A 15164-nucleotide genomic window follows, 5' to 3' on the forward strand; every position below is an offset into this window, starting at 1 on the left:
CTCAGTGGTAATGAACCTGACTAGAATCCGAGAGGATGAGGGTTCAATCCTTGGCCTTACTCAGTGGGTTAGGGATCTGGCATTGCTGTGAGCTGCAGCTCTGATTCAGCCCCTAGCCTGGGAACTTCCATATACCACAGGTGTGGTCTTAAAAAGGAAAAAAAAAAAAGCAGGCACTAAAATGTTTTCTGAGCTTTTTGTTCTTAGGGCCAAATTTAAGAGCCCTGTTAGAAACCTAATTTTAGAAAATAATATAGAGGATAATATCCAATCTCCTTAAAGTCTTTTTAGGATCTAATCTCTTGCCACTTATCAATCAAGCAACTCCAGGAGGTTTAATCCCACCAATCAGTTTGTTTTCTAACACTTGGTTGTGTTAACCTTGGCTCAGAATGCTATTCATGTGACTGACTCCTACTCAGATACAACCTCATCTCCTCTCAACATCTTTAGTCCCTTTTTCTTTCTTTTCTTTTTTTTTTCTTTTTGTCTTTTTAGGGCTGCACCCGCAGCATATGGAGGTTCCCAGGCTAGGGAGTGAATTGGAGTCACAACTGCTGGCCACAGCCACAGCCACAGCAACTCGGGATCGGAGCCGTGTCTGCGACCTAAACCACAGCTCACCCTCGGCAGAACTTACAAGAATCTTAAGTTGCATTGCCTGCCCCGAGTTTTACTGTCTTTAATCAGTTCTACTCTGTTTAAATAATTTAATCATTTGGGCAGTTTCCTTTCCCTTAGTTTTTGTTTGTTTTCTGTCTTTTTTTTGGGGGGGCCTCACCTGCAGCACAGGGAGGTTCTCAGGCTAGGGTTCGAATCGGAGCTACAGCTGCCAGCCTACACCACAGCCACAGCAACACAGGATCCAAGCCGGGTATGCAACCTAAGCCACAGCTTGTGGCAACACCGGATCCTTAACCCACTGAGTGAGGCCAGGGATCAAGCCCACATCCTCATGGATATGAGTGGGTTTGTTAACCGCTGAGCCACGATGGGCACTCCTTTAGTCCCTTTTCCTACTACACACACACGGTCTCCTAACTATGTCTTCCCTGTTAAATGTGAACTTCTTGAGGACAGGGACTGTCCTCCTTCGTTTGGAAAGGTCTGATGAGTGAATGAACCTGGCATCTGCAAAGGGTTAGGGTAGGAAAGGTGGTCAGTAGAAAAGACGTATATGCCACTGCAGTTAACAACCTATCAGGTGTTTAATTCTACTGCCCTTAATTACGCAAGAAAATTTACTTCTCTCCAAGCTAAAAAAAAATTTGCTATTGTAAATCTAAGAAAATTAAAAGGCAATGATTTAGTACATTTTTTTTTCCTATCCTAGTTTTCAGCAAAGGAAAACTACCAAAATGCCATGGAGACTATATTGACCTTATACATGTAATTAAACTTAAGTTTTTCAAAACTAAATTGAAAGAATCCTCCTTCCTTTGAAACATAAAATATTTTGACTTTTAATTATGTGAAAATGGCCAGAACTATTTTAACCAATGTCATTTATCACAAAACGTATAAAACCTGAGTAAAGCAAAATAGGAATATAGAAGCAAGCTTGTGTTAAGGGTGACTAGTCAAAAATAAATAAATACATAAAAAGGAAACACTATAAATGCTAAATAGAGGAAGAGAAAAAATAATTTAAACAGCATTTATAAGGATCACATTCACCATAACTCATTATAATGATTTATAATGATAGTTTGGATTATTTCTTGCTTTTTAAAGATGCTTATTCAAAACATACTATTTTCCATTACTTAAAGATTTACCTTATTTAGTGTTGAAACACATTCTGTCTTTTTTTTTTAGGGTCGCACCCGTGGGAAAGGGGGGTTCCCAGGCTAGGGGTCTAATTGGAGCTGCAGCTGCCGGCCTACACCACAGCCACAGCAATGTCAGATCCGAGCCTCGCCTGTGACCTACACCACAGCTCACAGGAGGTGAGATCCTTAACCCACTGATCGAGGCCAGGGATCAAACTTGTGTCCTCATGCATGCTAGTCAGATTTGTTTCCACTGAGCCACGACGGGAACTCTGAAATACATTTTTGATAAACAACTTCTATGCAAACTTGAAATTAAGAAGATATCCTGGAGGCAGAAGCACTACACTTAAGAGCAATATTTAAGTCTAAGGGCACAGGAAATGCTCAAAATGCTATTACTGGAGTTCCAGTTGTGGCTCAGAGGTAGAACTTGACTAGTATCCATGAGGACATGGGTTCCATCCCTGGCCTCACTCAGTGGGTTAAATAAGATCCTGCATTGCAGTGAGCTGTGCTGTAGGTTGCAGATACGGCCTGGATCTGGCTGTGGCATAAGCTGGCAGCTGCAGCTCCGATTCGACCCCTACCCTGGAAAGTTCCATATGCCACAGGTGCAGCCCTAAAAAGGAAAAACAAAAAAAGCTATTACTTAAATTGAATGCTAAAGCTAAACCAACTCCTCAGTGTAAAATGAGCATCAAAAACTGCAAGCGGGAGGACAATACAAAATTTTAACATAGAAGTTAAAAACACAGATTTTAAAAACTGGGTTTAAATCCTGGCTCTGCCAGTTACTTCCCCTCACTGAGCTTCACTTTCCTCATGTGTAAAATAGGAATAGCAAACCTAACTCTCAAGATTGTTCTAAGTGCCAGGTACACAATTATCTAATAAATAGCAGCCATCATTTCCTGTAAGCATGAACTTGTTCCATCCAGAATACCATTGCAATCTTGAACACATTTGAATACAAAAGTAACACAATTATTTATTGGAACAGCATGATTAAGTCACTCCTTTTAAAAACATAATATCTTAGAGTACTGGTTCTAATACTATTTAAAAAGAGTGTCTTAAAGAGCTTGGTGCTTATTCTTTAACAAGCAATACCAAAGTATCTCCCTATTTGTATATTATTTCCAACTTTATGATAATGTTTTCAGTTACAATTTAGGCCAGAGAAAGTAGCAACAGTAGCTATTTTAAATCCACCATTCAAGTTAGATCAACTTCTATCACTCAAATCAACTGGAAAGTCTGAAAGTTTGCACTAGGAAAGATAACTTAACCCAGCAAGGAAAACAAGTAAAATAGGAATTATAGGAACACAAAAACTTCAATTATGTGCCTGCTATTTAGGTTCTAAAGGTATCTTGGTCACAGTGAACCAACCAGAGGGCTTTAAATGCAAAAATGAAATGTCAAGTTGGAAGCTAGACAAAACAAAACAAAACAAAAAACAAAAAAAACCCCACTAAAATCTCTTTTCAACACCAAACGAGGATAACTCAAGAAATTGGATTTTTTTCTTCCACTCTGTCACCAACTTTTTTTTCCAGGTGAGTCTGCTGCCCAAATGCTTTTTTTTCTTCTTTTCTTTTCTTCTAAGAGCAACCAAATTGTTTTAAGACCAAAACAATATTCCTGAAATGTGAGGTATGTAAAACTAACATTCTGATAGTCAAGGATCAACAGCATTTCAGAGATGGAAATTACCACACCTTTGAGATGATCTGATCCAACGCTCCTAACCTTATAGATGAGAAAACAACTAAAAACCGTAGATCCAGTGCCACTTTATAACAAACCTGCACATCAAAATATGGAGAAACAATCACGATCCAGGTGAGGAAGCAGAACTTTAAAATAGAAACCCACATTTGATTATTGACACCTTAAGCTTTATACAACTTAAAGAGCACAAAATCGTTTTCTCAAGGCAAATCAGAGAGACGTTTAGACAATTTACTACACTAATTAGCTCAAATTGATCATTTTTACCCTGAAGAAATCATATTATTCTGGCTAATGCGGGAAGAAAACACCTAGCTAACTTTCTAGAATTCACCAAATTTCCCATTAGATACTTAAAGTGCACTTCAAACCTGAGTTTTGAGAAATGAAATATAGCTAACAGTTTTTTTCACTAATCACTTAGGGTGGTAAACATCTGGAACGATATTTTTCAATCAGTCACAGCCCACTATTGGGTCCTGAAATACACTGATGTTTAATAACTAGCATTTTAAAAAGAAGAGAAAAAAAGACAGGAGGAGGGAAGGAGGAAGGAAAGAAGAAAGGAAGGGAGGGAAGGAGGGAGGAAGGAAAGGAGGTCCCATTGTGGTTCAGCATTAACGACTCCGACTAGAATCCATGAGGATGCGGGTTCGATACCTGGCCTGGCTCAGTGGGTTAAGGATCCGACGTTGCGGTGAGCTGTGGTGTAGGTCAGAGGCGAGGCTCGGATCGGGCATTGCTGAGGTGTAGGCTGACAGCTGCAGCTCTGCTTTGACCCCTAGCCTGGGAATGTCCATATGCCACATGTGCAGATCTAAAAAGGAGGGAGAAAGGAAGGAAAGAAGGCAGGCAGGCAGGAAGAAAAAGCAAATAGAAAATGTCAGTAGTTCCCATTGTGGCTTAGCAGGTTAAGCACCTGAGTAGTATCTATGAGGATGCGGGTTCAATCCCCGGCCTCACCCAGTGGCTTGAGGATGCTAATCTGGCGTGGCTGTGGCTGTGGCGTAGGCCAGCAGCTGAAGCTCTGATTTGACCCCTAGCCTGAAAACTTCCACATGCTGCAGGTGCAGCCCTAAAAAGCAAAGAGAAAGAAAAAGAAAATAACAAAGATGGGGTTTCCACTGTGGCTCAGCAGAAACAAACCCGATAGTATCCACAAGGATGCGCGTTCAATCCCTGGCCCTACTCAATGGGTTAAAGATCCAATATTGCCACGAGCTGCAGTGTAAACTCAGACCTGGCATTACTCTGGCTGTAGTGTAGGCCGGCAGCTACAGCTCCCAATTGACCCCTAGCCTGGGAATCTCTATGCTGCAGGAACAGCTTAGAAAAGAAAACGAAAAAAGAAAAGAAAATATCAGAGAAAACTGTACCTATATTACTGGCAAGTTCCTGAAAACTGTTTCAGGTGTGTGTGTTCTTGTGCATAGCAAATTGCAATGTAAAATGTATTTCTTATTGGAACCTCATCAAAAAAGTCTTGAGAATCACTGCTTTAGAATAAAGCGATTTCCAAAGCAGTTTTTTTTTTTTTTTTTTTTGTCTTTTTGCCATTTCTTGGGCCGCTCCTGCGGCATATGGAGGTTCCCGGGCTAGGGGTTGAATTGGAGCTGTAGCTGCCAGCCTACGCCAGAGCCACAGCAACGCAGGATCCGAGCCGCGTCTGCGACCTACACCACAGCTCACGGCAACGCCGGAACCTTGACCCACTGAGCAAGGGCAGGGATCGAACCCGCAACCTCATGGTTCCTCGTCGGATTCCTTAACCACTGCGCCACGACGGGAACTCCATCCAAAGCAGTTTTAAATTTTACCTTTACAAAAAACAATTTGTTTTTGATCCACACCCACAAAAGTATAACATCTCTTCCTATTTTATCAAGAAAATCACATTTTTTGGAGTTCCCGGGTGGCTTAGCAGTTAAGGATTCAGTGTTGTCATTGCCATGGGGGGTTTGATCCCTGGCCCAGGAACTTTCTGCAGCCAAAAAAATATATACATATACACATGTATCACTTTTTAAACTTAAGTACTCATAAAACCTATCACTGTTTGCCGGCCTGTGGGGATACAGATGGAAGGGCGATACACCAGCAGGTGTACCCAAACTATTGGACCTTAGACAGTCTCTTCCAATCTTAACCCAAAACATGTTATCCTATCAACAAATGTTCCTGGAAGGGCAGGACTGAGAACCTCTCATGATCTCCCAAGGCAACCAATTCCAAGAAAACTTGATAGTGCAGTTCTTCTCAGGTGAAATGTCTCTAAAATTGATTCTATCTTGTCTATTTTCCGCTATCACCATGGGCTAAATCTAAATTCTATTCCATAAAGCAGCTCTTAAAATTTGTCTCTACTTTTTTTTCCTTCAAAGTTTCTGCATATCAACAATCATCCCCCCCACCCCTCCCCCTTAAAACTTTGGACATTTACCTCTCTCTCCATTCTTCTACCCTTCAAAATTATTCACATGCCAAATTTCAGGATATGTAAAAGTTAGATCATAGAAGCTAGGTTACATAAACTCAATTCAGGGTAATTTCTCACAATTGCTTCACTTGAGCTTCACCTTCCTTTTGGCTAAGATATATTGCTTTGACTGTATCTTACATTACTCTGCTTTCTACAATTAAACAGAATTCAAAATCGGTCACAAGAAAGTGAAAATTCAAAAATAAAAAATTAAAACATCAAGAACGTGAAAGAACTCTTAAAATTTTTTCAAATGGGAAAACTAAAGGGTTTGGGGGAAGTTCCTATCGTGGCGCAGTGGTTAACGAATCCGACTAGGAACCATGAGGTTGCGGGTTCGGTCCCTGCCCTTGCTCAGTGGGTTAAGGATCCGGCGTTGCTGTGAGCTGTGGTGTAGGTTGCAGACGTGGCTCGGATCCAGTGTTGCTGTGGCTCTGGCGTAGGCTGGTGGCTGCAGCTCCGATACGACCCCTAGCCTGGGAACCTCCATATGCCGCGGGAGCGGCCCAAGAAATAGCAAAAAGACAAAAATAAATAAATAAATAAATAAAATAAAGGGTTTGGGGAAGGGTAGAATTTAGGCGAAATATGAATGAAGCAGTGTCTTGATAGGCTCAAAGCATAGTAGGATTGTGTGATAAGAAGCCTATGCCAGGTTATGGACCCTGAAGTGGACATTGGGTCCTATTTCTTGGCAAAGAAGTTAAGGCAGATGTGAATTTTGTGTCCAGCAACCCCTCATTTGAAGTCCTAAAGTTGTAAATCGAGGGTATGCTCTGTGTCAAAAGGACTTAGCTTTTCCTGACAAAAAGTTGTATTTCACTGTTCAGTGATATAATCTCAAACAGCAAAGTTTCTGACAGTCTCATTTCTCAGTAGGAAAGCAGGAGTCAAAGGATTGTTATACATCTTTCTAGCAGTAGTGTATGAATAGTAGTGTACACTACAGCAGTAGTGTAAAGATAGACTATTATCTCAGCCCAATGAATAGCAGCCTGGGTCCTTACTTCTTAGTGGAACTTCAATGTTCTCAAGTAGTTCATCTTCAGGGCCATTTTATCTTGACAGATGAAATCTCCCCAAAGATCACTGTTTTGCAGGTAACTGAAAAGGTGCACAATTCAAAAAACAGATATGGGGAGTTCCAAATTGTGGCTCAGCAATAATGAACCCGACTAGGATCCATGGGGATCCATGAGGTCAGGGGTCCTATCTCTGACCTCGATCAGTGGGTTAAGGATCCAGCATTGCTGTGACCTGTGGTGTAGGGTGCAGAGGAGGTTTGGATCTTGAGTTCCTGTGGCTGTGGCGCAGGCTGGCAGCCATGGCGGCCATAGCTCCAATTTGACCCCTAGCCTAGGAACCTCCATATGCCATGGGTGTGGCCCTAAAAAATATATATATACATCAAGGGGCACCTGAAAATATGCTATTGCCAGTTGAAACACTCTTGGCAATCTGTGGTCTCTTCATCTAAAGTATTTCAATGACCTGTAATTATGGCTATTTAGATACTAATTATTTGTTATTGTTGTTGTGTTATGGCCTCACCATGGCATATGGAAGTTCCCAGCTAGAGGTTGAATTGGAACTGCAGCTGAGGTCCACAACGCCTCAGCCACAGCCACAGCCACACTGGATCTGAGCTGCATCTTGGACCTATGACTAAGCTTGCCGCAACACCAGATCCTCAATCCACTGATCAAGGCCAGGGATTGAAGGTGCATCCTCACTGACACTGTGTCAGGTCCTTAACCATATCAGGAACTCAGATACTAGCTATTTTAAAGTACGGCAATGCAACTCTGTAACTATCAGTTATACTTCTTAGTGCCTAGACAGTAATACATTTTTTGAGACAAAACAAAGGGATTTCCAGTTTGACCCAAGTCATCCTGTGCTAAATTAAATGTTTTTTCTTCTTGTCCACAACATTGCAGTCTCTTAAGTGCTATCTCTAGTCTCAACAATCCAAAAAGCTACTTTTCCATAATCTAGAGTAACAAGGTCGTGTTTTTATCTATCTTTGCAGCTAAGAACAAAAAAATGTAAACAGAAGTAACACTTCACAGCATGCTCAGTAACTTCATTATTAAGGTCAACTGACCAAAGTTTGCAAACTCTAAATCTGGCTGTGCAGACTCTAAATACACCCCAGAGGAGCACCATTCACATGGACTATATAATGTAGCCGTGACATGGATGGTGTCCCAGAGATACACGATATGGTGGCTTTGTTTTTTCAATTTCAGAAATAAAACCATCCCTTTCTTCTCTCAAAATTGTCTTCTTTATTAACTTAATTGTCCTGAAGTGATTTAAAACACTAAAACACTTACCTGAGTTTATAACTTTTATTAAATTAAATCAACTCCAATTTATTCATCTTAATTTCCTCTAATTGTAATGTACTGAGTTTTACAGTAAGTGCTGGACCTTTTCAAATGAATGCCATGGTTTTTCTGCTTTGGTCTTTTAATATGATGAATCAGTGATAGATTTTAAGTTTTGTTCCTGGGACAAATCCTATTTGATCATATATACATATTAATACATACTAGACTCAGCTAATATTCTGTTCAGCACTCTTGCATCTATATGTGTATGTAAAATGAGCCCATTAATTTTCTTGCAGTGTCCTTTGGGTGGCTTTGGAATCTAGTCATTTTGGTCAGGGGGAAGTGTCCTGAATTATGAAATGTATGCAGTTAAAGCAATGCCACTTATCTAACACTCACGCTTCTTCCCACAAAAGCCTCACACTATGCAGTGCTTTCTTTCGTACACCAAGGTGTATATTCAGGTCCTTCACATAGTCTCCTTTTCCTTTCACAAAATTGTCCTTTTCTCCATCCACACCCCCCCCCCCCAGCTGACTTTAAAGTTGGTAGAGTGTGCTACTACCACAAGGAAGAGTAACACCCTGTGGTAGTGTCTCATGAAAAGAACACACTGGCTTTGAGTTGGCCACAACTTCCATCTGAATTCCTGCTTCGCCTCAATGCTTAGGTGAACTGGGCAAGTTACTAATTTATTTAGCTATCTCACATACTAAATAGGGATAATATGTACCTTTGCTTAAAGAGTTGTTTCAAGATTTTGAAAAATGTGTTACTTGGCGGAATTGGCACACACAAAAAAAAGAGTTCCTTAGTAAGTGATAGCTCTATCGAGTTTCCAGTCATTTTATTTTTTCTAAAATTGAAGGTTAAGAAATTAACTCCTGCTGTTGGAGGTCCACAGTCTCTCATCTACAGTTTAGAAATTCAGAAAGTTCTGAAAAAACAAAGTTTTTTTCATAATGTATATGGTAGTAAATAAACATGAAGGGTAAATAAGGGACTTCCTAGCATTTCCCCCCCCCCATTTTATGGTCGCTCCTGCCGTATAAGGAAGTTCCCAGGCCGGGGATTGAATCCGAGGGGCAGCTACAACCTAAGCCACAGCTGCCAACACGGCATGAGATCATTTAACCCACTGTCTGGGATCCAACTGCACCTCTGCAGTGACCCCAGGCACTAGAGTCGGATTCTTAACCCACACGTCAGGAATTTTGAGGATTTGTTTTTTAAGTGTGAAAATTTGGAAATTTTACTAGAGTATTACTGTGTTTGCTTATAGGAGCACTACCCCCAGACTGGTGATGATACACTATTTATACAGCATAGGCACTTCTTAAAATTCTTGAAAAACCTGAACCTCCACAAATACAGGCCCCCTAATGGTTTCAAACTAGGGATTGTGCACCGGTAGTGGACCAGTAATAATTCCATGTGGAATCAAATACAATAATTGTAAATCTAGTAAAGAGGAAAATAGGTAAGACTCATGCAGTCTAAATCCAGCTTTACTATTATTTCTACACTTTAGCTCCTTGACTTCGAAGTCATGACTAGTAAATTGAAGGTTCTTTCTAATTCAAAACAAAACACTTTTAAAAATTGAGTTAAAAAAACTATTTAAAAATTTTTAGCTACATATATTTCCCCTCAAATATAGAAAATATACTGCTTAAAAACCAGTGTACACAGAATACACACTATTTAGAGACGACTAAAACAGCATTTGACCATCTTCACACTGAACACTAGGAGGAAGGCAAGAGGGATACCACACAGGGATACCACACATATAAAATTGAATACAGAAAATATGCCAGCATTGTATTCAGAAAATCCGGTTCAAATCTTGGCTCTGTTTAATAGTTCCATGATCTTGAGTAACATATTAAGCTCATTTTGTCATCTACTAAATGGGAATTTTTTAAAAATCTTCTATTACCTAATCATAATAAAGATAAAAGCAAAAGCTTCTAGTAGACTCGACATTTATTCTTATACTCTAAAAAGCAAACTTTAAACATTGTCTTATTCTAATTTTCAGATTAAATACATTTATGTTGGAAAATGTTGAATACTTTATAAAGTGCTGTTATAAAATTAACTCCCCCACTATTCAGGTTTTGCAAGTTATTAGGTGACTATCTTTGAAGGTAAAATCTACAGAAGAGTTTATGCCTTTTGTGTGTGTGTCTTTTTAAGCCTGTACCCAAGGCATACAGAAATTCCCAGGCTAGGGGTCAAATTGGAGCTGTAGCTGCCAACCCACGCCAAAGCCATAGCAAGGCAGTATGTGAGCTGCGTCTGCAACCTATCCTACAGCTAAGGGCAACGCCTGATTCTTAACTCACTGAGCAAGGCCAGGGATCAAACCCACTACCTCTTGGATACTAGTCTGGTTTGTTACCGCTGAGGCGCAATGGGAACTCTGAGTTTATGCCTTTTTAGAGGAAAGTGACACATAAGTAATAAATCACTCTCACACACACACACACACACACACACACACACACACACACACACACACACACAATCTGGACAGAGAGTAAGAAGAGATACAAGGAATCAGGCCTCATCTAAAACCACATTTACTAGTATACTATTGTCTTCCTGTGTATACTTGATATCATAAATTCCAAGCTATCTTTAATTTTCAGGTTTCTAAGTTTTCCCTTTCACTGAAGACTTTTTGAAACGAATTTTCTGGTTAAGACAGAATATCAATTTTTAAAATCCAGACACAATCCAAACAAAATTCTCTTTGAAAAGAAAGCAATTTGGAATCTTGGGAAGGCTGTTAATTCTCAACATAATTATAAACATACAAAACAATTTTTATATCCATCTGTAAGAGCCCATGATTTCACACCCAAACTTTCCATGTTAAAGGTTCCTTGCCATCTCAAGTACTAAACAAAAGAAGACATCGAGTGCACTTATGTTATTAAGAAAAAGCAAACAGCTTGATCTCAGTGACTTGGACCATTTTCAATTAGGGAAGAGGATCTCTGGAGAATATACCAAACTGAATTGCAAAAAACTTGGTTTCTAATCTGGGCAAGTCAGTAAATCTCTGAGCTTTCTTTCTCATCTTTTACAACTAATAGCATTTTCCTTCCTACTTCACAAGGATAAGGGTCATGAAAACACGTTGGAAAGTTAAAAGTGCCATATGCTACAATGACATCAATACTTATCTGGCAGAAGGAAAGTGATTATGCGGAAAGTGGGGAGGATAAGGATAAGCAGGACTAGAAAGAAATCTAAGTTCTAGGCTGAATCTTGGCACCTACTAGTGTGTGATGCAAGGCACTTCGCTTGTCCAGATCCCCACATAAGGTCACTTGTAAAGGAATTTGCCTCTATTTCTTTCTGGCTACTAGACCATAATTTTATGCTATAAATTTGAATCCAAGTCCTATATAACATTTGAGCTCTCATTGATCTATGAGGCAGATACCATAAAAGGCGAAGACAGCAATAGAGTATGAACAAAACTACTTAGCCAGGTGTTGCATTCAGGTCTGTGGAAAACCCTGTTGTAACTGACCAGTTCATCATTCCATTCATCTGGAAACTGGTGTCAAGCAGCCATTTAGTACATTTCTAAATCTTCTTTAAATACTTAGGTTAATATTAAAATGAAAATGAATAATAGTTACAGTAAAAATTAAAACTAGAAAACCCTCAAAACTATACACAGGCCTAAGGGCAGAAATATATCCCAAAAGAAGATGTAAGGACACAGGTATTTTCCAACATGTGCTTTTTTGTTTTATTCTTTTTTTGGGGGGGAGGAGCCCAAGGCATGTGGAAGCTCCTGGGTCAGGATCAAACCCGAGCCACAGCAGTGACAATGCCTGATTGGATCCGTAACCACCAGGGAACTCCACTGTTTTGTTTTTAAATAAGGTTGATCATTCTGATACTAGGTCAACATCTATCTTTTTTTGTTAAATTCCCTCAAGCACACAGATTCTTCAATTACACCTTGAAACAAAAGTACTTTCCTAAGACAGAATTTTTTTTATTGCAAAATTTAACAAACCACCAAACTCAAGTTTAATTATTTCTGCTTTATTATTGGTCAAGAGTATGTTAGTTAGACTTTTAAAAAATTGTTACAAGAGACTTCATCACTAAAATATATAATCAGAAACCAAGTTGCTTTGAAATTAATAATCTGAAGTGACCCCCAAAAGCCCACGATATATTAACTTCATTCTTCAACTGGGGCAAATAGTTAAAATTACTTTTAATACACTGAGCAAGAAAAAACTGTGCACAAATTCCAATGCCTTCAGAAAAACTGAGAGTGTGCTTAATATATTTATCCCCACCTGCTGATATTAAAAATCCAAGTTTTCAAGAAAAAAAAAGTTCTGTTCGTTTTCCCACATCTAAATCTGGAAACACAAACCCAGGCAGATGAGTAAGAGAGTTACAAAAAAAAATTAAGTCACCAAAACCTAGTGAACTGCAGTTAAAAGGTCCAATTATTTAAAATAGTCCAATTTCACCACAGAGTATTTTACTTTCAGAAGACAGAAGATCCAATCCAGATGAAAATCTTTATTATATTGTCTATTTGTCCTGAGCCTTAAGAAAATCTCTACATAATTTGATGGGATACAGTGGTCAATTAGAATGCCCCAAAAATATTCATACCATAATCTGAAATATCTATTCCGATTCCGTGCCCAAAAGTCGGCAAAACTCTTCCGAGTGGTGATGTTGAATTAACGGAGATTCGGGTTGAAATTAGGAGGCAGAAAAGCAGTCAGGTAGTAGTTAGCACCCTCCTCACGCCCACCCCCGAGCGTAGGAGTAGGCAGCCCATACTACCACCAGCTGGAGATGGATGATCTAGTCTGGAAACAGAATGGTGTGGAACAAAACCCTTTCCGGGGTTCCAAACCTCCCTTTAGAGCTCTAGGTCAAAATACTTCCGTTTTTCACAAAACTTGGAATGAAGTACGGGAAGCAACAACTGTTAAAACATTAAAAAACTAACCCTTTACCTATTTATCCAGAAAACGCTATGCGAAGTAGCCAATATCTCACGCTGAAAGCATCAAGCATATTACATTAAAAAAAAAAAAAACATTTATTTGCAACAGGCCTCAACAGATTGGACTAAGCCACACCCCTCCATAAATGGCACATTCCATACAACAGCCAGGAGTAGACGGCAAAGGGCGATTCCACCGTCCGCTGGGGGAACAACAAACTTGTTGAAATTCTCAGAATAAAGTCTAACGATTAACCGAAATCTAGCCCCTTTATCATTAAAGTTATCCGGGATAAAGATTAGGTTACAAAAACATCCGAGACGTGTAGACTGCTAAGAGGAGAGAAAGAGGTAGCGGGAAGGAGAACCACCCGGGATTTGGGTCGAGCAGTTAACCCGCACCTCCCTGAGTAGGGGACATTTCCCCGAGGAAGGACATTCCTAGCCGGAGAGAAAAGCGAACTCGGGGTGTGGGGGAAGGGAGTTAACCCACTCAAAACTCCGACTTGGGCGAGAGGCTGCAGTCATTTTCCAGGGCCTAGTCCGGAACTCTCACTTTGGCTGGAGGGGAAAAGAACGGGTCCCGCCCACGCTCGGCCCGATCCGGGAGGCGGGGCCCTGCTGCGACCCTGGAGGACGGAGGCGGGGCCCGGCAGCAGGGTCGCCCCTCCCCCTTTGGATGGAACAACCCCCCCCCTCCGCTGGAGAAAGAGGGCTGAGTTCCCCCCGCCCCACGCAAGCCGAGGGGGGAAGGGGGTAAACCACTGGAGATAGAGGGCAGTCTTCCGCCACCCCCCTCAATTATGGGGGTGGGGGCCGAGACTGAGTCCGCTAGTCCCCCACCCCCGCCGGCTCCAAGGGGCCGGCCCGGAGGAGGTGGGGCCTGGGTGGGGGCACTGACTTCACACCCCTCCCCCTCCGGCCGCTGGCGGTTCAGGGAACACCCCGCCCGCTCCAGTGCGGCGAGTGGGGGAGGCAGCAGAGCAGCCCCGAGCCCTGCAGCAGCGCGGGGCGGGGAGAAGCGCGCGCAGAAGCGCGCGGCCGCCACCCCCACGCAGACCCGCGCGCCAGCAAGGCCCCCCACGCTCAAGGGCGCGCGCGGGCCCCGAAAGGGAGGAGGCCGCGCGTGGCACAAGAGAAGGCCGACTCTAGGCTTCTGTCCCCCACTCCTTTACCACTCACCCCAACCCCCTCCAACCCGTTCCAGGCCTCGGACTCCGCACTGACCTGACAGGCCGAGACATGTTCGCTGTCGAAACAGGACCGAGTCGAGAAGCCAAAGACCAGGACCCCCCCCACCCCGCGCGCTCGGCGCCCCACCCCCCCCAACTTCGGCCGATAGGGCCGCTGCCGCCGAACCCCGAGCTGCTGGCTTCTCAAACTCCGCCGCTCCTAGGTTCAGGGCCCCTTAATCTGACGAGCCCCCCGCTCCCCCGTCTCTTCAAAATGGATGAATCAAACCAGCCGAAAATGCGCCAAAGCCGCGGTACAGCCAAACCCACTAGGGCCTGTGGGCTCCGCCCCAACAGGACCGGTCATTGGTGGCCTCTGCCAGATGCGCCGAGCTCATTAGTCCGTTTGAATCATCACGTATCTCAGGCCCCGCCCCCTCCGTGAGATCCTGTTAGTCAAGATGCTCTGAGAGCGCAAGGCCGCAAAACAAAAATGGTCGCTGCTCGGCCCGCCCCCTGGTTTCCACTCCTGCGTTGCAGATTCGTCTTGGGTCGCATCTTGGGACGACTAGGAAAAAAGATTTACGAAAGATTCAGTGTCTTTTAGTGTTAGTTTAATGATGTATCATTTCACCTGGCTTGATCATCTAGAAA

At 42.0% G+C, this 15164-nt stretch overlaps 1 protein-coding gene across 2 annotated transcripts in view; it reads right to left on the minus strand.

Moving 5' to 3' along the window:
• The window catches only part of NUCKS1 (nuclear casein kinase and cyclin dependent kinase substrate 1), a 37274-nt gene extending 22511 nt beyond the window's left edge, over window positions 1–14763 (minus strand). Inside the window, exon 1 of one of the 2 annotated variants that reach the window (XM_005667533.4) lies at window positions 14566–14633. In XM_005667533.4, the coding sequence (XP_005667590.1) occupies window positions 14566–14582 (17 nt within the window). In that variant the 5' untranslated portion in view covers window positions 14583–14633. 2 annotated transcript variants of the gene reach the window in all.
• Window positions 14764–15164: the final 401 nt, after the last annotated feature.

The sequence above is a fragment of the Sus scrofa genome, chromosome 9 (assembly GCF_054392235.1).
Source record: "Sus scrofa isolate SSC_HxYL_T2T_F1_AM1 chromosome 9, Sscrofa_HxYL_maternal_Yorkshire_Landrace_v2.0, whole genome shotgun sequence".
Lineage (NCBI taxonomy): Eukaryota > Metazoa > Chordata > Mammalia > Artiodactyla > Suidae > Sus > Sus scrofa.